This window comes from Pogona vitticeps, chromosome 5, assembly GCF_051106095.1.
Source record: "Pogona vitticeps strain Pit_001003342236 chromosome 5, PviZW2.1, whole genome shotgun sequence".
NCBI lineage: Eukaryota > Metazoa > Chordata > Lepidosauria > Squamata > Agamidae > Pogona > Pogona vitticeps.
Window position 1 is genome coordinate 194081786 of NC_135787.1, and position 27772 is coordinate 194109557.

At 48.0% G+C, this 27772-nt stretch overlaps 1 protein-coding gene across 1 annotated transcript; it reads right to left on the bottom strand.

Annotated features, from left to right (window-relative positions):
- KLHDC10 (kelch domain containing 10) lies at nt 1-27203 on the bottom strand. The gene is made up of 9 exons (XM_073002445.2): nt 26925-27203; nt 14176-14397; nt 13228-13382; nt 11091-11239; nt 9575-9659; nt 3719-3785; nt 2550-2597; nt 1519-1658; nt 1-479 (listed from the first exon to the last, which is right to left on the bottom strand). The coding sequence occupies exons 1-9, from the start codon at nt 27064-27066 to the stop codon at nt 270-272; spliced, it is 1218 nt and encodes a 405-aa protein (XP_072858546.1). The 5' UTR covers nt 27067-27203; the 3' UTR covers nt 1-269.
- Nucleotides 27204-27772: the final 569 nt, after the last annotated feature.

A 27772-nucleotide genomic window follows, 5' to 3' on the forward strand; every position in this document is an offset into this window, starting at 1 on the left:
TTTGATTCATGATGCATTTATAGATATCCATAAATTAAAAAGAAGAACTGACTTCCATAAACTTTTAAAATAAAAATTTCACGAGAAAGGCATCTTGACGTATTTTGCCGAATAAGGCTTTGGAGTGGGGCTTTTCCTCTCTCTTAGCATCATCCTCTGCAGAACTTATAAATAGAGAGGGGGGAAGAGAGAGAGGAGGGAAAGAGAAAGGAGGCGGGGGGGGTTAAGGGAGTCACACCTTAAATTAGCATTTGGAGAGCAGGAGGCCCTCATTTCAAGCGTTCAATGAGTCCCTGTGTGAGTCCAAGGTGCAAAAGCTGGGATTGGCTGAGGTTTGCTAAATGAGGGAAAAATTCCAGCAGCTTCTCCCAAGACAGTTCCAAGAGGCTGGGCACTACCAGCCACATCTTGAAGAGAGAGCCCGTCCGCCTGTTCATATGGATGTCCACCACGCCTCCATGGACGTACATGCAGCCGGCCTGCGTGGAAACAGAACGGAAAAGAAATTACTGCCAGGTACCCACGCTGGGCTCTGGGTGCCGGAGTTAAAAAAGAAGAGAATACAGCCTCTTATTTGGGCCTCGCTACAGAGTAGGCTTCATTTCACCTCTAGACATGGGCACTTCATATCTGTATATCCCTGGGAGCCCAGCCGGCATTCCCCCAACTCCCCGCATAGCCAGCCACCTGGGTGAGGTGGTAGGATGAAGAGCGGCCCAGTTGTTGAGCGGTCGGCTGAGCAGGGAGGCAAAGAAGTGCCAGCTGTGCAGGGAGGCAGACAATGGCCGGCTGCGTGGGGAGGCAGAGAAGGGCTGGCTGCGTGGGGAGGCAGAGTGATAGGCCAGCCAGGCTATCTTCTGCGGTTGGTGTGATGTTAATGGCAACAGGCATGTATGCCACAAGGCAACCAATGAGTAGACTGGACGGTTCTGGGCGGGAGGGGGAGAGACAGCCCTCTGTGGCACCTGTGCTGGCATGCCTCGTATTCTTGTCCTCAGGGATACAAAAACAAAGTGCCCATGTCTCTTGACTTCTAGCTGACATCTGGGTTCCAACCAAGAGGAGGCGGGAAAGGACCGACAAGGCAGCCACCTTGGGAGGAAATGCTTTTGAAGCAGGCAAGGTCTGAAGGGCCTGCTGCTTCTTGGGTGGTGGAATGGGCTTTTCAGATCCCTCCTGCTCAGCCTGGGCAGCAAGCTTGGTAGGGCAAAGCCGGCTCGGTGTGTGCCTCAGTTACTGACTCTTCTTCGGCACAAACCACCGCACCCCCTCCAATGCACACACACACACCCCACTCTGGAGATGCGGCTGCTTCATGGCGGTCTCCCCTTCAGGCAATGAGCAAGCTTTGGGTTTCACACTCTGGTGTTAAAAGAAGCAGCGCGTGGCCCTCTTCCTTCTGGGGGGGGGGGACTCAGGAGAGGGAGGGGCGGCCAGAAAGGGCCACCCTGGCCATTTTTGCGGGACGTTAGAGAGAACTTGTAGAAGGGGAGGAATGGGGAGCGTAGGGCCACTGACCGGAGTCACGGCGGCGCAGTGGAAGTACACGGGCTCAGGCATGACAGCCGGGAGCTTCACCCACTGGAATGTCTGGAGGTTCAGTTTCCAGACGTCTCCCAGAATCACTTCTCCATTGTATCCTCCGCAAACAAAGACATCTGGATGGGCAGAGAACAGGAAAGCTTTCAATGGACTTTTCTGGCCGATAAAGAGACTCCTGCGCGCAACGGCCCAGAACAGAAGGGTCTCCCCTGCCATCATTCTCGAGAAGGTATTTTTTTTAAAGTGGGCTGAACAGAAATCCCACTTTTCTATTGTATTTCTCTCATGGGCATTTTTCCGAGTAGTCCAATTTTTCTTATTCTGAAGCAACCAAAGTCACAGCCTTACTGGGGAACGTCCACTTCTAACAAGGAAACTCCTCCTTCAGGTGGCCTGCGGTGCTCAGAACTGGGCAAGCGAGGCCCGGATTCGAATTCCCACTCAGAAACAAAGCATCCCTCCTCTGGACCAGACAGGCCTCCCACGCAGTGGCCCTGAAAGCCCAGAACGATTAGAGCTGTGATCCCTGCCCCGAGGCCCCTGGGGGAAAGAGGCAGTGAATGATGATGAACCCTATCGGAGAGGTGTAGAGGAAGAAAGGAATCCACGTTGTCTTTTCTCCTTGCATGCAGAGCCATGAATCCCAAAACCTGTGGCACCTCACAGCCCGGCTGTTCCTAGATCCTACACTCAGTTGTTTCCCAGATCAAACCAAGCTGGGGGCTTGGAAAAGTTACTTTTCTGTGCTACAACTCCCAGAACCGCCCCCCCAGCCATCATCCCTAGTAGCTAGCTGTATCCAGAGGCTAAACCTCCCAAGTTCTGAGGCAACCTTTTAATTCCCTCACGGCAGAGGTCCTGATTTTGTCCCTCTCCCTGCCCAAGTTAGTGCTTGTGAACATCCAAGGCATCACAGCGGGTTGGGTCCATTCAGCCCAATCCGAGGCTCCCTAAGCCAGAAACAGGAAACGCAGCTGCTTAGCAAACATCAAGCCAGCTCTTCTTACCGTTTTTTATCTGGACACAACTGTGACATCTCCTGGCGGCTGGGAATTCTGTGGAACAAGATTTTGATGGTGAGCAAGGAAAAGGGAGGAAAAACAGCCAACGCTCATTAAGGCAGGCCTCCTCCTTATTGGGGCAGCAGAACTGGAGAGAAAAGGAGGTCGCCTGGCCAGTCCCTCGTCGGAAGCCCTCCCAAGCTTCTTAAGCATCACTGGCCTTTTCTCTCGCAAAGAAGTACGTAAAGAGTGAATTGGAAGAAGGAATCTTTCACTTCTCTGAAGCAGGCTTACAAGAAGAAAAAGAATATGTTGGGAACCCTTTGGAAAACCATTTTAGGGTACAAATGGGAGCAATATGCTAACCAATATCGAAGGTGCCAGGCCTTCCCAATGCACTGCTTCAGCAACCTTCTCGAGATATACCGTATTTTTTCTATTTATAAGACACCCCATGTATAAGATGCCCCCCTACTTTTCTAACCCAAAATTTCTTTCTTTGCAAGAAAGTGGAGGGGCAAGGCAGGGATCCAAGCACTCCGATTCCTGCTTTCCCCCTGCACTTTGCAAAAATTATATATTACCATGTATAAAACGACCCTCAATTTTTCCTCTCATTATTTTAGGAAAAAGTGTAGCTTTATACATGGAAAAATACAGTATATAAAGGAGAAACTGATTTTCATTAAGCGGCTTGAAAAGCCACCTGGCATTTGGAGATCTCATTGAAGGAAAAGTTGCCAAATCCTTACGACCGCGTGGCTTACCAAGAACTAGGTCTCTCGGAGTGGCACATCATAGATTCCAGAGCTAAAAGCAGAAGTTCTGCAACCTGAGTGAACAACATACTTTTAAAAGCCCCCATTCTGACAAGCTAAATTTCCAAGAAAACTCTGACTCAAAATTCTCTAACAAAACTCAGGTTCATAACAGAACACGGGCACATATAAATATATCCAAACCCAGCTATTTCACAAAGATGAATTTACGTGGATTGATGTGATGGTTTCATATCTGTTTCAGATTAAGGTCCTGAGACATGGGAGAAAGAGCCAAAATATGGCTTCTTGATGTTTCTTTAGAGTTTGTGTCGGACACATAAGACACTTTTTTCACCATTAAAAAGTCTCTCCCTTTCATGCCCGCCAACCGATGTTCTCTTCAGAATGTCTTACCTTTTTTCTTATAAGGCTTTGTCGTGATTTCCTCCCATGTGTTAGTTTCCAGGTTGTAGGCGTGGATCTGGAGTGGGGAGAAGAACACAAATGGGATGCAAGGATTAAAGAGGGGGCAGAATGGCTGGGCCTGACCCCTCTTCAGCAGGGGGGCTAAGCGCTATTCTGCCATCGGGGAGAGACATCACCATCTTGGAGAGAGCCAGTGGCAACACACCCTGCTGGTATCTGATGAACGCAGGGTCGTGAAGGATACAGACAAACCGGAGCAAGCTCAGAGGAGAGTAACTAGGATGATCAGGAAGCCAAGCCTTATGCGGGAGAAGTGAAGGAAAGGGACCTGTTTAGCTTTGAGAAAAGAAGACTGAGGGGAGATCGGAGAGCATTCTTAACTGACTCGAATGGCTGTCCTACAGAGAATGGGCAGGATCTGTTCTCGATCATCCCAGAGTGCAGGGCATGCCATCATGGGCTCAAGCAACAGGAAGTCAGATTTAGGCTGAATATCCAGAAAAAAACTTCCTAACTGTTACAGCAGTACGACAATGGAAGGAATGACTTTGGGAGGTGGTGAGCACTCCAAGGCTGGAGGCATTCAAAAGAAAACGAGACCATCTCCTGTCTAATCAGCTTTGATATGGATTCCTGCCCTGAGTCAGGGGTTGGACTTGATGGCCTTAAGGGCTCCTTCCAACTCAATTCTTCTATAATTCTATGAAACTCATCAAGATAGACTCCATTCTAGAACTAGATTTTGAGCTTTTTCCTGAAGGAGGGATTAGTCGTTGTTTAGGTCAGCTGGCTCATTCAGATGGCCCTTTATCATGGAACTTGATTCATTTTGTTCCTTTACAGATGTTGTTGTTTAGTCATTAAGTCGTGTCCGACTCTTTGTGACCCCATGGACCAGAGCACGCCAGGCCCTCCTGCCTTCCACGGCCTCCCAGAATTGGGTCAAATTCACGTTGGTTGCTTCAATGACCCTGTCCATCCATCTCGTCCTCTCTTGTCCCCTTCTTTATTTTATTTATTTATTTATTTGATTTTTACCCCGCCCCTCTAGACAACGTCTACTCGGGGCGGCTTACATAGGCTAAAACAAATTAAAAGGACATATAAATAACATATATAATACAATAATTATAAGCAATATTATTCAAGATGGCTAAAACTCAAAAAACAGAAGAAAAGGAAAGAAAAAATAACTTAGTTGACTGGGGGGAAGGCCTGTTTGAATAACCAGGTTTTTAGTTGGCTTTTAAAAGCACCCAGCGAGGGTGCCAGCCGAATTTCAGTGGGGAGTGTGTTCCACAACCGAGGGGCAACCGCCGAGAAGGCCCGGTTTCTTGTTTTCTCCTTCCAGGCCTCCCTGGCTATATCCCGATCCCGCTGGCTATATCGGGTGATTCGGGTAGATCTGGGCCGGAGGAGGCGATCTGCCAAATATTGAGGTCCCAAACCGTTAAGGGCTTTATATGTGATCGTTAGCACTTTGAAGTCAATGCGGAAACGAATAGGTAACCAGTGCAGTGCAACCAGAATGGGGGAGATATGCTGAAATTTTCTCACCCCACTAATAAGCCTGGCTGCTGTATTCTGGACCGTCTGAAGTTTCCGCATGAGCCTCAAAGGCAGCCCCACGTAGAGTGCATTACAATGGTCTAATCTCGAGATTACGAGCGCATGGACTAGAGTAATGAGGGCCCCCCGATCAAGATATGGATGCAGCTGGGCAATCCGCCATAGATGAAAATAGGCGGAGCGGACCACGGACGCCACCTGGGTTTCCATGGTAAGCGCCGGGTCCAGATGTATCCCCAAGCTGCGGACCTCGCTCTTTGCGGCAAGGGTCGTCCCTCCAAAAGAGAGGGAGTTGCCTATGCCGCTGATGGGAGGGCCACCCACCCTCAAGACGTCCGTCTTGTCCGGGTTCAGCCTCAATCCATTTGACTGCATCCATTCCAGTACAGTCTCCAGGCAGCGCTGAAGGGACTGGACGGCATCCACTGAAGTTGGAGTAAAGGAGATGTAGAGCTGTGTGTCATCAGCGTACTGGTGACACGATGCCCCACACCCCCTGATGACCCCACCCAGCGGCCTCATATAGATGTTAAACAGCATTGGGGAGATGATCGACCCCTGTGGAACCCCACAATTGAGACTCCACGGGGCCGAGACATTCTCCCCAAGCTGTACTCTCTGGGGACGGTCCTCCAAGAAGGAACGGAGCCAGGCCAGAGCAAGGCCGCCAACTCCCAACTCGGAGAGCCTCCTCAGGAGGATACCGTGGTCGACGGTATCAAAGGCGGCTGAGATGTCGAGGAGGACCAACAAGGACACATTGCCCCCATCAGCCTCCCTCAACAGGTCATCCATCAGTGCGACCAGTGCCGTCTCTGTACCATAGCGCGGCCTGAAGCCCGACTGAAATGGGTCCAGAGCACTGGTTTCATCTAAGAGCGCCTGAAGCTGATCTGCCACCACTCTCTCAACCACTTTGCTGAGGAAGGAAACACTGGCGACGGGCCTGTAGTTGCCAATTTCGTCCGCCGCCAGATTGGGTTTCTTCCTAATGGGCCTAATGAGTGTCTCCTTGAGGGCAAGGGGAACCTTGCCCTCCTGGAGAGACCCATTAATTATTGCAGTGGCCCATTCAGTTGTTACCGGCCTGGCTGCTTTGATTAGCCAGGCCGGGCAAGGGTCGAGAGAAGAGGTGGTGGCCCGACAGCGATCAAGCGCCTTGTCTACCAAGTCTGATGTTACAGGCTGAAAAGAATCGAGAATTACCGGGTAGGACGGAGCGCTGGAGATCTCTGCTCGATCCATTGTATTTAAAAAAGGAGAGAGGTCACGGCGGATGGCCTCCACTTTAGATTTAAAAAATGCTGCAAATTGGTCAGGTGAGATGCTATTAGGAGGCCCTTCAACCTGGCCAATTCCGGATAGATCGCGAACTATACGGAAGAGTTCCGCCTGCCGATTGGAAGCCTCGCTTATCCGGTCAGCGACATAAGATCTTCTCGCAGCCTTTACCTTGGCAAGGTAACGGTTAGTTGCGATCCTGACAGCAGTCTTATTATAATCCGTCGGTTCCTTCCTCCAAATGCACTCTAGCTGTCTCCTTATTCGCTTCATCGCTCGTAGATCCTGACTATACCAGGGTCCTGGCCGAGCTCTGCTATGGAGAGAGCGTTTGGGTGCCATCGTGTCAACTGCCCTCTTGCCTTCACTCTTTCCCAACATCAGGGTCTTTTCCAGGGAGTCTTCTCTTCTCATGAGATGGCCAAAGTCTTGGAGCCTCAGCTTCAGGATCTGTCCTTCCAGGGAGCATTCAGGGTTGATTTCCTTCAGAATGGATAGGTTTGTTCTCCTTGCAGTCCAGGGGGACTCTCAAGAGTCTCCTCCAGCACCACAATTCAAAAGCATCAATTCTTCGGCGGTCAGCCTTCTTTATGGTCCAGCTCTCACTTCCGTACATCGCTACTGGATTGCTATCATTTAGGGTAATTTTTTTTCTTTGTTGTCTCTTGAACTGTCTGGAAATTTATCAGTTTGCTTGTTTATTCCTTTATGTTATGGGTTGATTTTCCTAGTGAGTCGGGTGGGATGGGTAGAGTTTATGTCATCAATTTTCACTGTATGGGATGGAATCAAAATGCTGCCATGAGGGCCTTAAAAACAGCATACCCAGAGTGAAAGGCACAGAAACAGTGACAAATCAGAAGACCTACTCTGTGTTTTCTGACTGGTCTGGGAAACTAGGTAGCTGCCATGAGCAAATGATAATCTTCCTAACAAGACGAACACATTTTCCTTACAAGAGTCACATAGCACCTCAGTTAACTATGGAGCTCTCTACTGCAAGATGAGGTGATGGCCACCAATTTATGTGGTTTTAAAAAGGGATTAGATATAAATTCATGGAAGACTGGGTTATAAATCCCTGGTAGAGATGGGGAAGAGAGACAAATAAAAAGGGATTTGTAGCAATTCATCAAGGTGAACAAATTGACAAATACAGATTTACAAATATTTTGGGACAAATCAACTTGGTGATTCATCTTCACTTTAAAACACTATAAAAAAACACTATAAAACCCTGACACCTAGAGCTATCAAATCCGCAGATAAGCTTCCCCTGACTCTTTTCTACAAACCCTACAAGTTTGGTGAAGTGTGGGTTTTGGATGTTGAAGTTATAGAGCCACAAGGAGGGTGGCCCCAGGAAAAATTCCCCCTAGGCACCTAGAGAAATCAAAATCACAAAGCTTCCTATGTCTTTCCTCTAAAGGCCTTTCAAGTCTGGTGAAGATTGGGTTTCAGAGGTCCGAGTTATTCACCCACAAAGTGGGTCCGCCCAGGAAAGTGACTGAGCCAGCTGGCAAAGTGGCCACAGATCTGCTGTGAAGTGAACCCTACACCTTTGTGGCCGTGAAAGCTGGTCACGGATCGCCTCCCTCACAGAGTCACAGAGCGAGGGCAACACTCTAGAACTGAGGGTTATTTGTAATGTATACAGGCTAAAAATTCCAGCTTGTTCTAAGACTCCTCTATTTGGAACTTTGTCCTGTCAGGTGATACCAATAATGCGTCAGAGGCAACACATATGGAAGGTGTTCAGCTTCCTCTCCTGCTGTACACAAAGGGTCCAGGACTCACTGCAGTACAGGAGTGTGCTCAGGACACAGGCTCTATAGACCTGGATCTTGGTAGATGCCATCAGCTTCTTATTGAGCCAGACTTTCTTTGAGTCTTGAGAACATGGTAGCTGCTTTGCCAATGCGTTTATCCAGCTCATCATCTAGGGAGAGGGTGTCAGAGATCATTGAGCCAAGGTACACAAAGTCATGGACAACCTCCAATTCTGGTGTGGAGAAGGTAATAGAGGGTGCTGCTGGTCTGGGAGGAGGGAAGCAATGAATATGTGACAATCGGCAATATTCACTGAAAACTGCAATTCAGTTTTATATCTGTCCCCATCCCTAGCAATTAGGTGAACTATGTGCAGCTTCCAGGTTCAGAGGCCGAGAGCAGAAGAGAGACACTCCACTCCTGTGCAGCTTCTGGGCTTCCCACACACTTTTCTTTGGCCGCTGTAGGGAAAACACTGCCGAGGTAGATAGGCCTGGTCTTCAGTCTGACCCACTCAGGGCTTTTTTTTAGGTTTCCTAACAACCCTGAAAGGGTTTGGATGCAAGAACGCAGCTGTGAAAGATATTAAGAAAAAATATCTCTGACTTTAAAGGCAGGTCTCCAGTCTTGCACAAACAGAGCTTCATCTGCGTAATGGGACTCTCACGTGCTTCCCCCGAATTTGGCCCCTTCCCATCGGCTCAGGAGTGGGAATCACCTCGTCTTGGCTGTCTGCTTCATCTCACTCTGAGAATGACCCACGCGCCAAAATTGAAAATGGTTAAAACCCTCTTGCCTTCCATGACCATTAAAAGAACCGAAGATACTAGATGTGCAAAAATCCATGCAAAGCTAGTGGCAGGGGAAGGAATATCTCTGCTTGAACTTTTGCAGGTCACAAGCGGGGTAAGGGTTGGGGTTCTCCAGAACGAGGTGTTCAGGTGTGACACGGAGAAATGATGGGGAGATGAGTCCCAAAACCTGACCTGACGTAATGGCCCCTTGTCACTAACGGCAGGTTGAAGATTCAGTGAATAATGAAGATTTTGGCATTCTGGAGACCAAACTCAAAGCCATTCACCAGCTCACGCAGCCGTCGGCCTGCAACTGGTGTCCCAAATACTCACCTCAGACCCTCCACAGCCTGCTGACGGAGCGGCCAAATGCACTACCTCCCAGGTAGAAATCAGACTATCAGAGGGCCTTTTCCATGGACCACGTTACCTTGTCCAACGAATAGGCTGTCCAAGACGTTCCACCTCCCAAAATGTAAATCTTCTGTCCATCGTGTGCGATCTCATGTCTGTACCTGAAGGGAGGAAGCAAGCCTTCTGGTTCATATCTCACCTTCCAACTCACAACATTAAAAAAAAAAAATACACACACACAAACACATTTCTAATCCTTAAAAGCACATTCAAGTTTTTAAGCCTATTCTGTCATCAAGCGGTGACATTACAGGAGTCACATCATCTGTTTTCAAATTCAAACAAAACCACCTGGGCCATGGGCTGGGCAGGGGAAAGGAGGGGGTGGGAAAGATGAAGAGAGCAGAGTGTGGGGGCATCCTAACCACAAAGGTCCTCAGCAAGCATGTGACTATGATCCTAAACGAATCAGCTCAGGATTTGGTAAGGAAGATACCAATGTCTGTAAGAGGAGTTTAACTATAAAATGATTATTGTACCCAAGTTAAGCTGTGATATTGTTTACACCTGCACTAATAATATGTCACGAGTGGGGAAATCATGTATTTAAACAGTTTACAGTTCTACTTAAGAGTTCAAACAAAACCACACAAGCCCTGGGCTGGGGGGTAGAAGAGGGAGTAGGTAGGTGGGGGTTGACAGATGGACGGATAGACAGACAGACAGAGAGATGCTCAGTCTGCAATTGAATTCTAGTCATTAATTGCTCACAAGTCTGTCTCCCTATAACAGCGGCATTTACTCTCAAGTAAGTCAGCTCACTGGAAGGACAGATCCTGAAGCTGAGGCTCCAATACTTTGGCCATCTCATGAGAAGAGAAGACTCCTTGGAAAAGACCCTGATGTTGGGAAAGTGTGACGGCAAGAGGAGAAGGGGACGACCAAGGATGAGATGGCTGGACAGGGTCATCGAAGCAACCAAGATGAATTTGACCCAACTCCGGGAGGCAGTGGAAGACAGGAGGGCCTGGCGTGCTCTGGTCCATAAAGGGGTCACGAAGAGTCGGACACGACTAAACGACTAAACAACAACAAGTCAGCACTGTACCTACAAAAATGGGTGGCAGGTGAGCTTTTCTTTCAGAAATGAACCCAGACCACACACCCTCTTGTTTTCTGGATTCACTTCCGTTCTTCCTACTTTCTTCCAGTTTCAAGACCCTTTTCAGCCTAAAGGGCTTATCTACGCTTCTCTCTTCTCTCATGGCAGCTCCTCCACGTGACTGGCTTCCCTGAACACTCTCCGACTTCAATTTACAGACCCATCAGCGGTAAGGTTTCTTGGAGAACGAGTGGGTGGGGTGAGTGATAGATCAGGACGGGGGGAAAACTCTCCTAGAAGATGTTTCTATCTGGGCTAAGAGGGTAAGACCAGCGTGAGCACTGTTAGCAGATGGCGAGACTCGCCACATCATTTTTGATTTAGAAAGAAGAAGAGAGGGAGGAGAACAGAAACAGAAGGACAGGTACAATGAGGGGTCCCCGTTCTACGTGGTTTGGGGCAGCCGTTGCCACGATTCAGGGAAGCTCACCTTTCCTCCGGCATACCACAGTGTATGTCGTTGGGCTTCAACTGGGTCCACTCCCTGGTGTTCAAGTCCAGCTTGTGCAGGTCTGTGCTGTAAACGTAGCCTGTCGTGCCTCCAAATACATACAAGGATCCATTAATGATTGCCATCGCCTGGAAGGAAAGAAAATGCCGGCTGAGAACCTGCTCTGCCACCCAAAGGCAGCTCTGCCATCATCGTCTCAAGGCGATTTTTAAATCCATTCCCAAACAATGTGGTGAATCACAATTCCGTGGGACTTGCAGTCAAATCATAGAATCATGAAGTTGGAAAGGGCCTCTACGGCCATCGGGTCCAACTCCCTGCTCAGGGCAGGAATCCCAATCAAAGGGTACTTGCCAGGGGGTTGTTTACATTTATCTTGAAGGTCTCCAGTGTTGGAGCACCCACCACCTCCCCCTTAAGGTCATGGGTTTCATTGTCGTACTGCTCTAACAGTTAAGACATTTTTCTTGATATTCTGTCTTCCTGTCACTTGAGCCCATTGTTGCATGCCCTGCACTCTGGGATGATGGCGAAAAGATCTTGCCCCTCCTCTGTAGGACAACTTTTCAAGGATTTGAAAAGTGCTCTCCTATCTCCCCTCCATCTTCTTTTCTCAATGCTAAACATGCCCAGCTCTTTAGGCTTGTGTTCCTCCTAGGGCTTGTGTTCCAGCCCCCTGATCCTCCTCATTGTCCTCCTCTGAACTGGTTCCAGTTTGTCAGCATCTTTCTTGAAGGGTGGTGTCCAGAAGCAGACACAGGACTCAAGAGGAGGTCTAACCAGTGCTGAATAGAGAGGGACCAGCACCTCATGGGATTTGGGGACTAGATATCTGTTGTTGCAGCCTAAAATCGCATTGGCTTTTGCAGCCACCTCACACATTTCATATTCCGCTTCTGATCTACAAGGACTCCAAGATCCTTCTCCCTTATTGGACTTCGTAGCACCAGGGACTCAATTCGGAATTGACTCGGTGTGTGGTTGTTTTTCAATGACTTGGACTCAACTCATGACTCGGAATCTACCCACCCTTTTTTTCTGTGGGGAAAAGCTTGTTTTTAATAGAGACTCAGACTTGGGACTTGATACCCAAGATGTGGTGGCGCTGTGGGTTAAACCGCAGAAGCCTCTGTGCTGCAGGGTCGGAAGACCTGCAGTCATAAGATCAAATCGACGCGACGCTTGTCCCAACTCCTGCCAACCTAGCAGTTCGAAAGCATGTAAAAATGCAAGTAGATAAATAGGTACCACCTTGGTGGGAAGGTCACAGCATGCCGTGTCTAGTCACACTGGCCACATGACCACGGAAGATTGTCTTCGGACAAATGCTGGCTCTACGGCTTGGAAACGGGATGAGCACCGTGCCCTAGAGTCGGACACGACTGGACAAAAATTGTCAAGGGGAACCTTTACCTTTACCCAAGATTCAGACCCACAGACTTGCCAGCATTCCTGCACAATTCTACATTCATGGGGGTCAATTTCAAGACAATGCTTCTTCATTGTCCCTTTTCCTATCCCACCTTGTCACTGTGAAGGAATTCAACAGTAAGCTTGCACAGGAAGCAGGGTGGATTTGATTTAAATCAAATAGACCTAAATCAGATTGATGCAAACGACAATTTGAATTTTAAAAATTGGATTTTTAAAATCATTTTTAAACAAATGTAAATTGTGATTTAGATCAATTTGTTGTTGTTTTTTTTTAATCAGATTTTTAATCCATCCTGCAATGGGGGTGGGGGCCCCCAACCAGGCACTTAGGAAACTTGTATCTCCTCTTGTCTCCTAGATACAGACTGTGTTCATCCGATTCTTGGAAGTACGGAAGTACGTCTTGATTGCCAAGCAAAGACGAATTCTGATCTAGCCCTAAAAATCACATCAAGTCTCAAGTTCACGAAGGAAACCCCCTTCTCTCTGTATACGGCAGTGCTCGCTGGCTTCCCGGTACCAAGAAGTCCCTTCCACCATCCATTTTCTAATGGGAGGAGGAGGTGAACGTAAGCCAAGAGGCAGATCCTCTGCAGAAGCCCTTCAGGAATGGAGCTGCTGCCTGCAGGTAAAGGGGCCTCCAACAGCCGGGGGAGATCGGATCTGTGCACCAATCCCATACCTGACCATAGACGCGATTGGGCTTCTTCCCTCGGCAACTGAACAGGGCCCAGCGCTTGTACTTCACATTGCAGACATGGACGTCGTTGCCATTGCTCTCGCCGAATGGAATGCTGGTACCGCCAAAGACCAGAAGGTTATTCCCATGCAACACAACTAGCAAAATGGGAAGGAGAAAAAAAGAGAGCACAAAGGAGGGTTAATTTGCTATGTCTTAATCCATCAGAGAAAGGGCTGGCAGGATATTTTCTACTGAACTGCTTCTTGGGAAGGGGAAACAGACAGCACTAAAGGAAAGAGGGCTAAGAAAGGAGGAGGGAGCCCAATCGAGCAATAAGAAAAGGGCATGAAGCGATTCATTCAATTTCACTGAAATTCGGATTTTGACAAAGTGAGACGAATGGCTTTATGCTCATCTCTAAGAGCAGTGGTAAACCCTATATGGGTGATAGAGCTGGAAGGATAGTGTGAATGGTGGCCTGCTCAATGTACCGGTTGTATATAAAGAATGAGGGCAAGCGGACACAGAAAACATGCCATCAAAAATGCAATTGTGTGTAATTTCCACTAGTCACATTTATTTGCTCACGTAGGACTTTTCCACCTCTTGCCTAGCACAGATATCCATGGCAATGAACCATAATGAAAATACACTCCACCCCTCTCTTTCACTGCTGAACTTCAAAAGGAGAAAAGTCATCTGCCTGTAAGAAAGAGCTGTCCCAGGGGACGACCACTGGCCAGCAACTACCTAAGTTCATGTTCCTTTTGGTCCCCAACGGTGAAAAACGAGACTTAAATGGGCAACACAGGTAATGTGACTGAGATCCTGAAAATGGCTCTCCTCTTTTGATTCCGGTGCCAATTTAGAAGGGAGAAAGATGCTATTCTGAACTCTTGTCTTCCACTTCTCTTGAACTACAGAAATGAGGTCTCCCCTTGCACTCACGTGACATAGATGCCAGCTCTCGGGGCATGTATCCCTCCGTGCCCATTTGATGCCAGATGCCTGTTGCAAAGTTGTATCGCCACAGCTCTCTGAAGAGGGGGAATTCTTGATTTTCTGTCCTTCCAGACTCATCTGAATCAGGGTTATAGCCTCCAAACACGTACAGGTTTGCACTGTCTGCTACACAGCGGTGGCCACTTCTGGCAGGTGGGACTCTGTGGCCTAGAGCAGAGAGACCATCAGTTTTATTTGTCAAGGAACCATAGAATCATAAAGTTGGAAGGGCCAATAAGGCCACTGAGTCCAACCCCCTGATCAATGCAGGAATCCCAACCAAAGCAGATCTGACAGATGGAGGTCCAATTTTCTCTTGAATGCCTCCCGCATTGGAGCATTTACCATCTCCAGAGATATTTAGTTCCCTTGTACTGCTCTAACATTTAAGAGGTTTTTCCTGATATTCAGCCTAAATATTTCCTGATATTCCTGTAATTTGAGCCCATTGTGACACGTTGTGCACTCTGGGATGATTAAGAACAGATCCTGCCCCTCCTCAGTATGACTACACTTCTTGTATTTGAAAAGTGCTCCCATAATCTCCTCTCAGGGGATAGAGATACATGGGTGGTGCACACTAGAGACTGGGAATGTAAGAAATACACATTATAGTCTCAACAAACAGAATGGAGTTTGTTCCAATTCCTGATATGAGACAATTTCCTGAGTATTCACTGAAAGATATGAATCTTTACTGAAAGGAGAGGGAAAAACCCCACAATTCCTAGAGCTCATGATTCTGAAGTCATGACAGATGTGTAAAAATCCCTTTAAAAATGAATAGCTGCAATACTCATCACGTCTACTTTTGATTTTTCCAATCTAGTCCCCTCTGGTTTGCATTCATGTTTTCCTACAAAATGCTTCTACACATTTTCATTTAGGGGGGTTTTCTTTCATTTGTTCGTTTTTATGCTCAACTCTCATCATGCGGAAGAACTACTTCAAACACTGCTTTTTATAAATGCAACCATAAAAAGTGAAACCAGAGATGTGATGGGGGGGGGAAGGATAAAAAGAAAAATGAGCTGATGAGAGTCACTTGTACAAGATGCACCATCTTAAGCAAGAAAATGCAAGACCTTAGCTGGGACAGCTTGCTCTCCACATAACTAGTTTTGGTGAACTATTCCAAAAATAAGCAGTTGTGCTAAAGGGGGGACATCACAAGCTTAGCAGAGAAGCCCTATATAAGTGTTGACGCAGAACCTCTTCAGTTCATTAGGACTGACTCCCAAGTACATGTGCACAGGATTGCACCCTGAGGCTGCAATCTCATACCTGTAAATGAAAACCATTACATTACCATTATATTACATTACCATTACATTCAAGGGGGACTTACTGCCGACTGATAGAAAGAGCCTTGCACTGTTAGAGGTAGAAATGGGGATCCACATGGGTTAATCTGGGTTTAAATGTGTGGCATGCATAACAATGAGTAATTTCTAGTAAACAGTACCAGGTACAGCTGCCAGACTTGCCCAAAGAAATATTTCCCTGCTCGTATGTATCTACAGCCTGCATATTCTCCAGTATTTAAAAATAAACTGATAAGGGATTATCTGCAAAGAACTTTCTCAATGGAAGTAATGCTGAACTCATCAAAAACAAGAAAAGAGTACAACAATATCAGAATTTGGTGAAGATTTTTAACAGAACAGAAGAGACACCATGCTACAAAACACTCCAAAGATATATGAATCATTGAGTTTTATCTACTCTGGTCTCTAGCACTGATTTTTTTGCTCATAATCAATAAAAAATGGAGTTCACTCAGAATACAGCATATGTGCTTCTTTATGACTCCAAGAGGCCACTTTTATTTCTGCTGTGGTAAACAATATAAGCACCCAAGTGTAGCCCAGGAACATTTACGTATCTGAGATTTATATGTGGCGAGCTAAATCCTGTGTTTACATTTCTAAACTGGTTTTGAATGCATCTGCCATTTTCTCAAATGTGCCAGCTGGAGAAGCCAAAATTATGCGCGCCAAAGTGTTTTGTGGACTGAAGGGAGAGCCCAAATCGGTGTAATACAGAAAGGGATGCCTGGACTGGAGTATCTACACGTTATGAGAGCCACACTGTACAGATGTGCGGATTGCACCGTTCTGTCTGTTGGTGGATTTGAAGTGTTTTATTGGATTCTCACCTAATTTTGTGTGAGGGTTCAGTTTTCGGGGCTGTCTGTTCTTCAAATAAAGAACGAGTCGGTTGAGGTAAATCAAAGGGTTCAGTATTTATTGCAACATCAACTCCAACAGGGTTCACCCCTAAAAAGGGGTTCAAAGATTCTTGAAACATATTACTCGGCTTCAACGGGGTCCATAAACCATTTATAAAGGGGTTTGTTGTCTCTGGGTTCCAAGGTCCTGTTAATAACGGCATAGTCCCTTGCCCAGGGTCCAGTTCTTCGTCTAGGGATATCAACGGTAGAGTCTCTTCGTCCCCGCTCCACTCACCCCAGGACGACCCGTCTTCTCCATCGACTCCCCAGGGGCCGGGTAACCCCCAGCTTCCTCAACTCGGCTATATGCCATTGTTTCTTACGTTCCAGTTCTCGTGCCACAGCTTCCCTTTCCTCCCGGAGTTTCCTCCTCCACTCTTTGGCCTCGGTTTCATCCCAGTACGATGGGCGAGGCTTTAGCCCAAGTTGGCGGCGTTTCTCGGCCTCCTCATGGGGGACTCGGACCTGCTCCCATTTGTGGGTCCAGGGATCCTCCATCCACATCCACTCCCACCCCCCCGTATTTCCGCCGGCTTCCCTCTTATATCTTCCGCCGCTGCCTCAATCTCCTCCCTCCTTCTTCCTGCCAAAGATTCCCCGGGTCCCGGGGAAAGGGTTAACCCTTTCATAGTCGCCTCCAGTTCTCGAGTATCTACTCCCTTATTCAAGGTAAGGGGTTCGGCGACCACTTGCTCCCAATCTGGGGTCTCCACGCCTTTCTCTTCCCGATGCGTTGGGGACGGAGGTGGGGATGTCTGTGTGTGGAGGGTTCTCTTTGAGAGCGACGGCACTCCCACTAAGGCCTCTGTGACAAACCCAGACCTACTGGGATCTATCACACAGTTACTAAGCTGCCACCAACCATTCCCTATAATAAGTCACACAGACCAGGGATGGATTTTTAAACAATAAAAGAATAAGGTTTATTTTAAATACAAACAGGGTAAATAAAACAATCAGGTGAATAAAATAAAGTAACGTGGCTTATTCTCACACACACAAGCATACAGTTTGGTTCACCTAGAACCTTTAACTTAAAGCACAGAGCCTGAACCCATCAGTTCTGGCTAACCAACAGACCCCTGAACCTTTCAGGTTGGTACTCTGACACACAGTAGTACCCTGTCAGACACACAGACTCCCACAACAGCTTCTTCTTCCCAGCTGCTGCTTCGTCACAACCCAGTGTCTCTCAGCATCTCCTCTTCACCACACAGGCATCACATATTTATACAGTACAGCCCCTCCTCCTGATGTCCCGCCTTCCACTCCCCATAGGATGGAACTTTCCCTCCAAACCCATGACAGACAGGTAACATCCGTGCTGTTATGTAACACCTCCCCTCTTTATAAGTTGTTTTGTAGGGGGAAAGCTAAGGTGCTTTTTCCCAAAAAAACAACCTGTATAAAACACACAACACCAATTATACCTACCATATTATACTTACTTACATTCTAAGTTAAACATTTCAAATAGGCATTTAAACATTTACCATATACATTACATCAATTTACCTTTATTAATACAAACCAATTTAAAACCAGGTACATTTTAACTTTTTGTTTTCATTATATACATATAGTCCATGTTCTTTCGCCGTCTTCAGTCTTCAGGTCTTCTTGATAAGGCGTCAGCAACACAGTTCACTGACCCTCTGACCACCTTCACTTCAAAGTCATAGTCCTGTAAGTTCAAAGCCCACCTCATAAGTTTGCTATTGTGGGTTTTCATTGTCTTTAACCATTGCAATGGTGAATGGTCAGTACACAGAATAAAATGTCTTCCCCAGATGTAAGGCTTGGCCTTCTGGATCGCGTAGACTATGGCCAAACACTCCTTCTCCACGGTTGCCAAATGTCTCTCACCTTTTTGAAGTTTCCTACTCAGGTAGGACACTGGATGCTGGTCACCATTCTCATCCTCCTGGCTGTTAGACGCATCGGTGTAGATGATAAACTCCCGGTCGAAGTCTGGAGCACGCAGGACAGGATAGTTGATTAACGCCTCCTTCAACCTCTGGAACGCCGCCTCACAGTCGCTGGTCCACGGGATGCGGTCATCAGCCTTCTTCCTCGTCAGATCGGTCAGCGGAGCCGCAATCTCGCTAAACCTCGGGATGAACTTTCTGTAGTAGCCCACCAACCCAAGAAATGATTTGACTTTTTTCTTGGTGTTGGGTCTAGGCCAATCACGAACAGCTTCTATTTTGGCCTCCAGGGGTTTTATCATTCCTCCCCCTACCATGTGACCCAAGTATTTTATTTCTGGGCTACCCAGCTGACACTTGCTGGCCTTTACTGTTAGCCCTGCTGCACTTAACCTCTGCAGCACTAACTCCAGGTGTATCAGGTGATCTTCCCAGGTATTACTGAAGATCCCTATGTCGTCAATGTAGGCCACTGTAAAGTCACTGAGCCCTGCCAAGGTCTGGTCCATCAGCCTTTGGAATGTGGCTGGTGCATTTCTGAGACCAAAGCTCAGGACTCGAAACTCATAGAGACCAAAAGGGCTGCAAAAGGCAGTTTTTTCTTGATCCCTGGGATCAATTCTTAATTGCCAATATCCCTTTACCAGGTCCAACGATGAGATGAACCGACAACCCCCTATGGTTTCAATCAGGTTGTCTAGCCTGGGCATTGGGTAGGCATCAGGAGTGGTTACACGGTTTAATTTCCTGTAATCGACACAAAACCTAATGCTCCCATCAGGCTTGTCCACAAGGACTATCGGAGAGGACCAAGGACTAGAAGAGGGGACGATTATGTTCTCTCTAAGCATCTCGTCCAGCTCCTTCCGCACCTTGTCCCTATAGGGTCCCGTTACTCGGTATGGGGATACTGCCTGCGGGGGTGCATCCCCTGTGTGGATCCGATGCATCACTCCCTTCACTATCCCCGGCTTGTTGGAAAACACCTGTTGATATTTACTAAGCAGCATTTTTAGTTCTTGCTGCTGGTCTTGGGTGAGTGCAGGACTGATCTTTACCTCCTCTGGGTTGTATTTTACTTCCCCTCTACCCTCCCAGAAGGGTAATTCAGCTTCCTCACTCTCCGCTGCTTTTATCGCGAATAAAACCCTCTGTTCCCCTCGGTAGTAGGGTTTTAGGGCATTCACATGAACCACCCTCCTTGCTTGGTTCTCCTCCTGCTCTATTAGGTAGTTCAGGTCTGACATCTTGGAAATGACCCTATATGGTCCTGCCCATTTGAGCTGCAGTTTATTCTCTCTGCAGGGCCTAAGCCAAAGCACTTCCTCCCCTGGGTCAAAGTGTCTCTCTCTAGCTTTGTGGTCATACCATGTTTTCTGTCTGACCTTCTGAGCTTGCAGGTTTTCTGCTGCCAGCTCTAGATTTCTCCTTAGGTCATTCATCAAGGTGTCTATGTATGTTACAACGTCTTGTGGGTCATCCTGGGTGATCTGCTCCCAATTTTGTTTGATCAAATCAAGGGGCCCTTTCACCCCTAAGTGTGCAGCAAACATGTCAGAGTGACCCCTTTGTAAGATCATGGGGCGATACTTTTCAGGTACCACCAGCTGACTTCTGATCCCATCTCCCCCTTTTGAGATATTCCTCAGGGTCTCTCTATATAAAATCCCCTTTTTCTCCAGAAATCTCACTGGGGTCTCAGGTGTTAGTTGGGCGTCAGTCACCTGTTCAAAACACTTTTGGAGAGTGGCGTCTGCCTTTTGCTCCTGTCCAAATCTGCTGTCTGTGGTTAAGGTTTCCACCACAGCTTCTGAACTTCCCCCACCTGCTTCCGTCTCTGGCTCATCATTACCCCCCTGAACTGTCCCTGTGGTGGCTTGTGAGCGTGTAATCACTAGCACCCGTTTCACATGTTCAGCCAGGTCATTTCCCACGAGCACGGCTGCTGGCAGAGTCGATGAAATCGCTATCCGCCAATCTCCCCTCCAGCCTTGAAAGTTGACAGGTACCTCTGCTACTGGCAGAGAGATTATCTGCCCCTCAATCCCTGCCACCTTCATGCTCTCCTTTGGGATTATAAACTCCCTAGGGATGATATCTGGATGGCACAGGGTTACCTGGGAACAAGTGTCCCGCAGCCCCCTATACTGACGGTCCAGTATTCCTACGTCCACCCCTGCTGTCTCAAACAACTGAGAATCTGTTTTTATCAGCAAGCAGCGCTTTACCTCCAGAAGAGGACCATTTTCCTCAGCCTGATCAGCAGAGGCAGCTGTCCCAGACTGAGTAGCCATGGCAACAGGCTCCCTCTGTGACACTGAGCCTTGCTCTTTCTGGACACAGAACACAGCTTTTGGCTTGGTCCCACTAGAATTCTGAGGCACCATTCCTTTTAGCTGCTTTAATTTCTCACACTCTGAGATTAGATGACCCTTTCCCTGACAGAAATAACATTTTCTGGCGTATTTTGATTCTCTCTCATCTTGTTTTGGTTTTCCCTCCAAAATCTGAGGTCTTGGTTTCATGTCTGAGGGCTTCCCTTCACCATGGGCCCCTCCCCCTTGCTGGCTTTTCCCTGGTCCCTGAGAGTACTTGCTGTAGGTTTCTTTGGGTTTACCTACAGATTTCCCCTCACCCAAGGGCTTTCTTATTTGGGAGATAAAATCTGCGATTTCTGCGGCTGCTGCCACAGTTTTCGGTTTCCTTTCCCTCACCTGGAATTTCAATTCCCCATGCAGGACTGAATAGAACTGTTCCAGGGCTATCAAATCTTTAAGCTGCTCATAGGTCTCTGTCCCTTCCTGCGATAGCCATTTCTCAAGCAGCCTCACCAATTGGGCCCCCACTTGGGTAAAAGTCTGTTCTGGCTTCTTGGTAAGGGACCTGAATCTTTGTCTCAGCTGCTCTGCATTTATCCCATGTCTTGCAAACACCAGTTTTTTGAACTCTGCAAAATCTTTCATCAGTTCCTCAGGCATCTCGGCATAAACTTCAGCAAGGCTACCACTGATTAAAGATCGCATGATGGTCATCTTCTCAGTTTCCCTCACTGAGAAGTCCACAAACGCTCTTTCCACTAAGGAAAAGAACACCTCAGGACAATCTCCCTTGTGGTACACAGGGAATTTCTTCAGGTCAGCTTTAGACAACTGGCCTCCCTCAGAATCCCTATTGTTATTATTGTTCTGGTTCATCATTTCCAGTTTTCTTAATTCAAACGCCATTCTTTCTTTTTCCAGAGCAATTTTCTCTCTCTCTAATCTTTCTTCTTTTTCCAATTGCCTCATCCTCAGTTCATGCTGTTGGGCTATGAGCAATTTTCTGAGTTCTGGGTCCTGCTCTCCTGTGCTGTCACCTTGCACTGAGCCAAATTCATCCTCAGAACCTTGGTCAATCTGGGGGTCTTTCACTTCACTCATGTCTGCTACTTGGCTTCGAGTCAAGGGCATAATCCCCCCCCAGAACAGGCTGCTTTAAAAAGTCAAGCCTCAAAATAAAACGACCACTTTTTTTCCTTTTTGCCTCAGAACCAGCTCTCCCTAGAGATTGCTGCTGTTCTTCAGCACTACTTGCAACAGTATCGAGTCAGAGCCTACCCCCCTCTGCTGGGCCTCTCAGCTGGCAAGCTAGCTCACTGTTGCTACGCAGTTTTGCCTCAGCGTTTCCCGCCAAAACTAGGCTGCCTCAGAGCACCTTAATCTAAGTCTCCCCAGTTGGCACGTTCTTCTACTAGCGCACCTCCCCGTGAGGTACACCTAGAAGATTACCTACGCGCCTCAGACTGTCCCTGACTAGACCCCCCTTGCTCTGGGCACACCTGCCAAGGCTTTGCTGGACCACTGGACAACTGGACCAGTCGTATCCCACACGCTGGACACCAATCAATGTGACAAACCCAGACCTACTGGGATCTATCACACAGTTACTAAGCTGCCACCAACCATTCCCTATAATAAGTCACACAGACCAGGGATGGATTTTTAAACAATAAAAGAATAAGGTTTATTTTAAATACAAACAGGGTAAATAAAACAATCAGGTGAATAAAATAAAGTAACGTGGCTTATTCTCACACACACAAGCATACAGTTTGGTTCACCTAGAACCTTTAACTTAAAGCACAGAGCCTGAACCCATCAGTTCTGGCTAACCAACAGACCCCTGAACCTTTCAGGTTGGTACTCTGACACACAGTAGTACCCTGTCAGACACACAGACTCCCACAACAGCTTCTTCTTCCCAGCTGCTGCTTCGTCACAACCCAGTGTCTCTCAGCATCTCCTCTTCACCACACAGGCATCACATATTTATACAGTACAGCCCCTCCTCCTGATGTCCCGCCTTCCACTCCCCATAGGATGGAACTTTCCCTCCAAACCCATGACAGACAGGTAACATCCGTGCTGTTATGTAACAGCCTCCACTTTGGGGGCCTCACACTTTGCCATTTTCCCGACAACCAGTGGGTCCCTTTAATAAAATCACTCACAATGAAAACAGCATCAGCTTACAAGGCAACAGAACCATCAAAACCAATAAAGCTTCTTCTAACAAATGGATGAAACTGCTCTGGACCAGTCTGGCTTCCTCAAAGACTTCCCAGAGGCAGTAATTTCTCTTCCTGATGCCACTTACTGTTTCCCCAGCCAGTTTTGAGATTCACGAATATGGTTCTGTTCCCAGAAGGCAAGGGCAAAGTGGTGCAGCTGGTGAGATCACAACCTCTCTGCTCTGCAGCTTTCTTACAGAGAAAAATGTTTCAACAAATTCCCTCACCCAGGGGAATCCGGTTTGAATGTCAGGACTGGGGTGTCAGAATCAACAGGCACAGGGTGTTTTTTTTAGCACCCAGGGTGAATAAAAATCAATTATGTATTTTAATCAAACAGATTTAAATCATGATTTAAAACACTATTTAAATTCAAAAAATTGTGGGGGGGGGTATTTAAATAGTCAAAAATCCAATTCTTTCAATTGAAATTGTGATTGAAACCCAATCTACCCTGCTAGCAGCTGTAAGAAAGATGCCCTCTCTCCCCTCAAGTTGGAGCTGGGGAGTAAACCTTTGAACCTTGGTCAACAATCTGCACTGCTAAACGAGAGGGGGGGGCATGGGACTGGACCGACTGACCGAGAGAGAGAGATTGTTTACTCCTATCCATGGTCCTTTGGCTTTCAGACCTTGCACAGCTTTGGAAGAAATCTTGACAAAGAACAAAGCCTATGATTACTACAGCCTCTTCTGACATCACAATTAGAGCACTGAAGGACTGGTCTTGACGACCCTTTAGGTCCTCTTTTAACTCTACAACTCTGTGGCCATCTATAGAGGCTGGGAGACCACGGAGATCCAGGAGCTACTACAGTTCTTTTTGAAAAAACACCTTCTTGGCCTTGGTATCAGACCAAGATATGAGTCTAATTATTCTGAAGGATCTGGCACTTCCTGTGCCTTTTGTTTCAAGTCAGGAATCAGCACACAATGCAAAAGCAAAACCATGGTTTGTCTTTTGTATTTGGCCAGTTAAGAGCTGGATACCTACAAAAACAGTGACAAACCTTATGTCTGCGAATATTTTCAGTCATCCTAAGAACCTCAGAAGAGCCCTGTGCTGGATCAGGCCAAGGGCCCCTCTAGTCCAGCTTCCTGGATCTCACCGTGGTCCCGCCAGATCCCTCTGGGAGCACACAAGACCATGAGAGACCTGTCCCCCGATACCTGAGATGAGGTTGTCTGAAAGTTGACTCATGGCAACAGGACCTCTTTCTTGTTAGGTTGAAACATTTTGCTCCTCATCCAAGGAGCTGCTTCAGTCTGAGGAAAGTTGGTAGGAGACCCTGATAGACCCTCCCGGTTGGGTTTCATTTCCTCCTGGACTGTATGGGATCTTTAGAAGGAGAAAGGACTGGGGGTGAGGGATAATCCCACTTCTGCAGTCCTTCTCCACCCATTATCATGGGTCGTTAACGGTCATTAACAGTGGTCTTTCTGGTGTGTGGGGTCCTAATCTTTCTGGGGTCAGATGAAAGGACAGCAGGATAAACAGGAAACAGATTGCATCTAAGTCTTCACCCCTGTTGAGTGAGGAACTTTCTATATGCCTCCTTGAGCCCCTCTCTCAAACCACCTATCTTCTCTGTCTAAAATGACTCTCCTCAGACTGAAGAAGCTATTTGGATGAGTAGCAAAATGTTTCAACCTAACAAGACATAAGACATAAGAAATTTATTTGTCATTGCACTCACAAGAAAGAAGTCCAGATTCAACTTCCTGTGATGAACCTTGTTTAATAAATAGGAATGGCCTCAGACCTTCTACCATGGCTAGAAACCTTTAGTGCCATTTCAGTCAATTCCCCGTTTACCATAAAAAAAGCTAGCCAGGGGATTAACCAAAGAATTAACATCCGTTTTGGTTGAAGCAGACACCACCAAATAATAATTTCTTCCCATCTTCTCTCCCTGGGAGTCACTTCTGAGAAATGTTTCATCGGAATCTCTCTACTATGTAGTGTGAGATGAAGGATTATAGAAGAAGAAGCTAAGTCTAGTTTCCAAATTATTCTTGGACTTGAAAGATCGACTGGTAGATTACTGGCACCAATATTCATAAATGTGGGGCTCCCAAATATTTTCACACTACGTTTTCCACAGCAGTGGTCACGGTTTCAGGAAATTGTCGTTCCAGAAGAGGTAGGCCCTCAAGCTTGGGAAACCGCTGATCTGCACTAAGCTTGACAAGGACAGCGCAACCCTTCCCATATTGGCATCCTCCTGGATCATTTCACTGGGATGTGGGTACGGCTGCAGCCCAGTCCTTACTAGAGGACAGGCCCCAGAAAGCGCTGCTAGAGGACTTCTGCTCGACACTTCAGAGGCTGCTACATTCCCTTCTGACAACCCTGCTGTTTATCATCTAAATAAAAACGATGACAAGAGATTGTTTGGAGGTTAAGGGGACATGCTCATCGAGAATGCTTCTCTCTCCCCTTTCCAGATGATTTCAGAAAAACTTTAGGCCAGGGCATCACTGACTCGAAGTTTGCAAGCCCTGCTTTGCCTTTTCCCCTCAACACGAATGCAGAAGTAGGCTTAAAACTAAAGGTGCTCCTAAGTACATGCCCAGCCAAGTGGATTTGTTTTCCCCATAAAAACTGAACCGATGGTCTCTTCAAACACCTTGCTTTCCCTTCCCTACCTTAATTAACTCAAATCTATTGCTTACCTGCTTTCTGTCTGCCCTGCTGCTGGAAAGATTCTGAATGAGTGCCTCAGAAAGTAAGAGGCTGCACATAATCTAAGGAACCGAAATTTAATGTGGGTGAAACTGTACACAAAGTCATGACTTGGGAACATGAAGAGGAAGCAGGATGGTGCCCATCTGCCAGGCCTAGCACTGTCTCTGCGTTCACATTGAAGGAGCACATCTAAAGGGGGGAGGTTTGAAGCTGATGCTGAAGAGCATCCAGCCACCAGGGATCCTTATCTTTTGTGGGTGGACGTTGCTTGAGAGCTCAGTCATCCTTCCCTCCAGCTCTATTCACTGAACGTGGGATGGGAGGGTTGGGGAGGGCAGGTAACCTTTCCTGCCAGTGAGTTCCAGAGAGAGCAAGAGACTCACGACTGTTTTAGAAGGGTCTGAATGCCCCTTGAAATAGCAGGTGTGTAACTGAAGGGTCTCCTGACTGGAAAATAAAAAATAGTGGCTGTGGTCCGAAATACAGACTACGGGATAGATCAGGGGTTTAGGTCTCTGCCAGAGGTTGCGAGTTCGATTCCCCCCACTGGACCTCCTTGAAAGAAAGGCTGGACTCCATGATCCATAGGGTCCCTTCCAGGTCTGCAGTTGTAGGATGATGATGAGGATGATTCTTAATGAACTACTGGATAGCTCATAGGTTTAAACCTCTGTCTGGGGAGCCAGAGGTTGTGAGTTCGATTCCCCGCACTCGGCTTCCTTAAGATGAGCTGGACTTGATGATCCAAAGGGTCCCTTTCCAGCTCTGCTGTTCTAAGGTGAGGATGATGACCCTACTACTGGACAGCTCAGTGGTTTAGGTCTCTGGCGGCAGGTTGGGAGTTCGATTCCCCCTTGGGCCTCCTCGAGAGACAGAGAAAGAGAGAAAGAGAGGCCGGACTCGATCATCCAGAGGGTCCCTCCCAGCTCTTCCGCAGTTTTAAGATGATGATGAAGATGATTATTTGCCCTCAGCCTGCCCAATAACTACCTTCGACGTGACCGGAAGTCCCCTGGGCCGAACTGGCGCCTCCCCTGAAGTATATGATGGCAAGAATTGATCCTTTTAAGCCCGGCCTTCGTTTCGGGCACCAGTGCGGGCCTCCCCCGGGCCTGCCACGTTACAAGGGGGAATCTTCCGAGGAACGGAGGAAGGAACGGAACGCGAAGGGCTCCTCCCTCGCTGCCCCGCCTGCCCGGGGGAGGTGGGGGAGGGTCGCCGATCGAAAAAGGGGGCGCCCCACCCCTATCCATCCCCGGTAACCGGGCCCGACCCGAAACCCCCTCACGCACTCACCGCCTCGTTTTGGCCCCGGCGAGAGCTTGACGAAGCGGTTGAGGAGCCCCCCGTGAGAGGCTGGGGGGGCCGGGCCGCCGCCGCCGCCCCCTCCGCGAGGCCGGTTCCCTGGCCAGCCGCCCTGGCCCTTCGCCGCCGACATCTTTTTTTCCACTCGCCGGCCCGCCGACCGACCCTTCTTCCCTCCCTTCCTTCCGGCCGGTCCTCCTCCTCCGCCTTTCTCTTCGGGCCCCCTCAAGAGTCAGCGACGACGGGCGAAGCGGGACCCCCCTCAGTTGCCTCAAGAGGGGCCGGAAAGGGGGGAAATGGGCAGGCCCCCTCTCGCAGCCAATCGGCATCGGCTTCGGACTGGGCCGGCCAATCAGAGCGGCTCTTGTTGGGTCGTGCTCCGAGGGGACGTGAAAGGAGAACGTAGAGCGCGGCGAAGAATGGGCTTGACGCGGATGAAGGCCAAAGCAATCGATCGCCGCCTCCGGCTTGGGATCCTCTCTCTCGGCGGCGGCCATGCTGGGGCAGCGAAGACAGAAAGGCGTGAGCAATCGAACCCGGAAAGCACCGATTCCCATCTATAGTCTGGTATTGCAACAAGCAGCGCAAGAGTTCTGTGGGACCTTGAAGGCGGCGGCATCGGTGATGGTGCCGTCGTGTGTCGGGCGCTGCAACTCAAATCGTCAGATGCATGGTCACCGAAGGGGAAGAGCTGCTTGTCTTAGGGACTATAATTCCCAGAATGGCTTGCGGATTATGGGCCTTGTAGTCCAAAAAAGAAACTTGCCATATTTGCTGAGGAACAGGGCACAGGGTTGGGCAGGTAGCGTAGGTTAAGGCGGGGAGAGGGGGAGAGACAA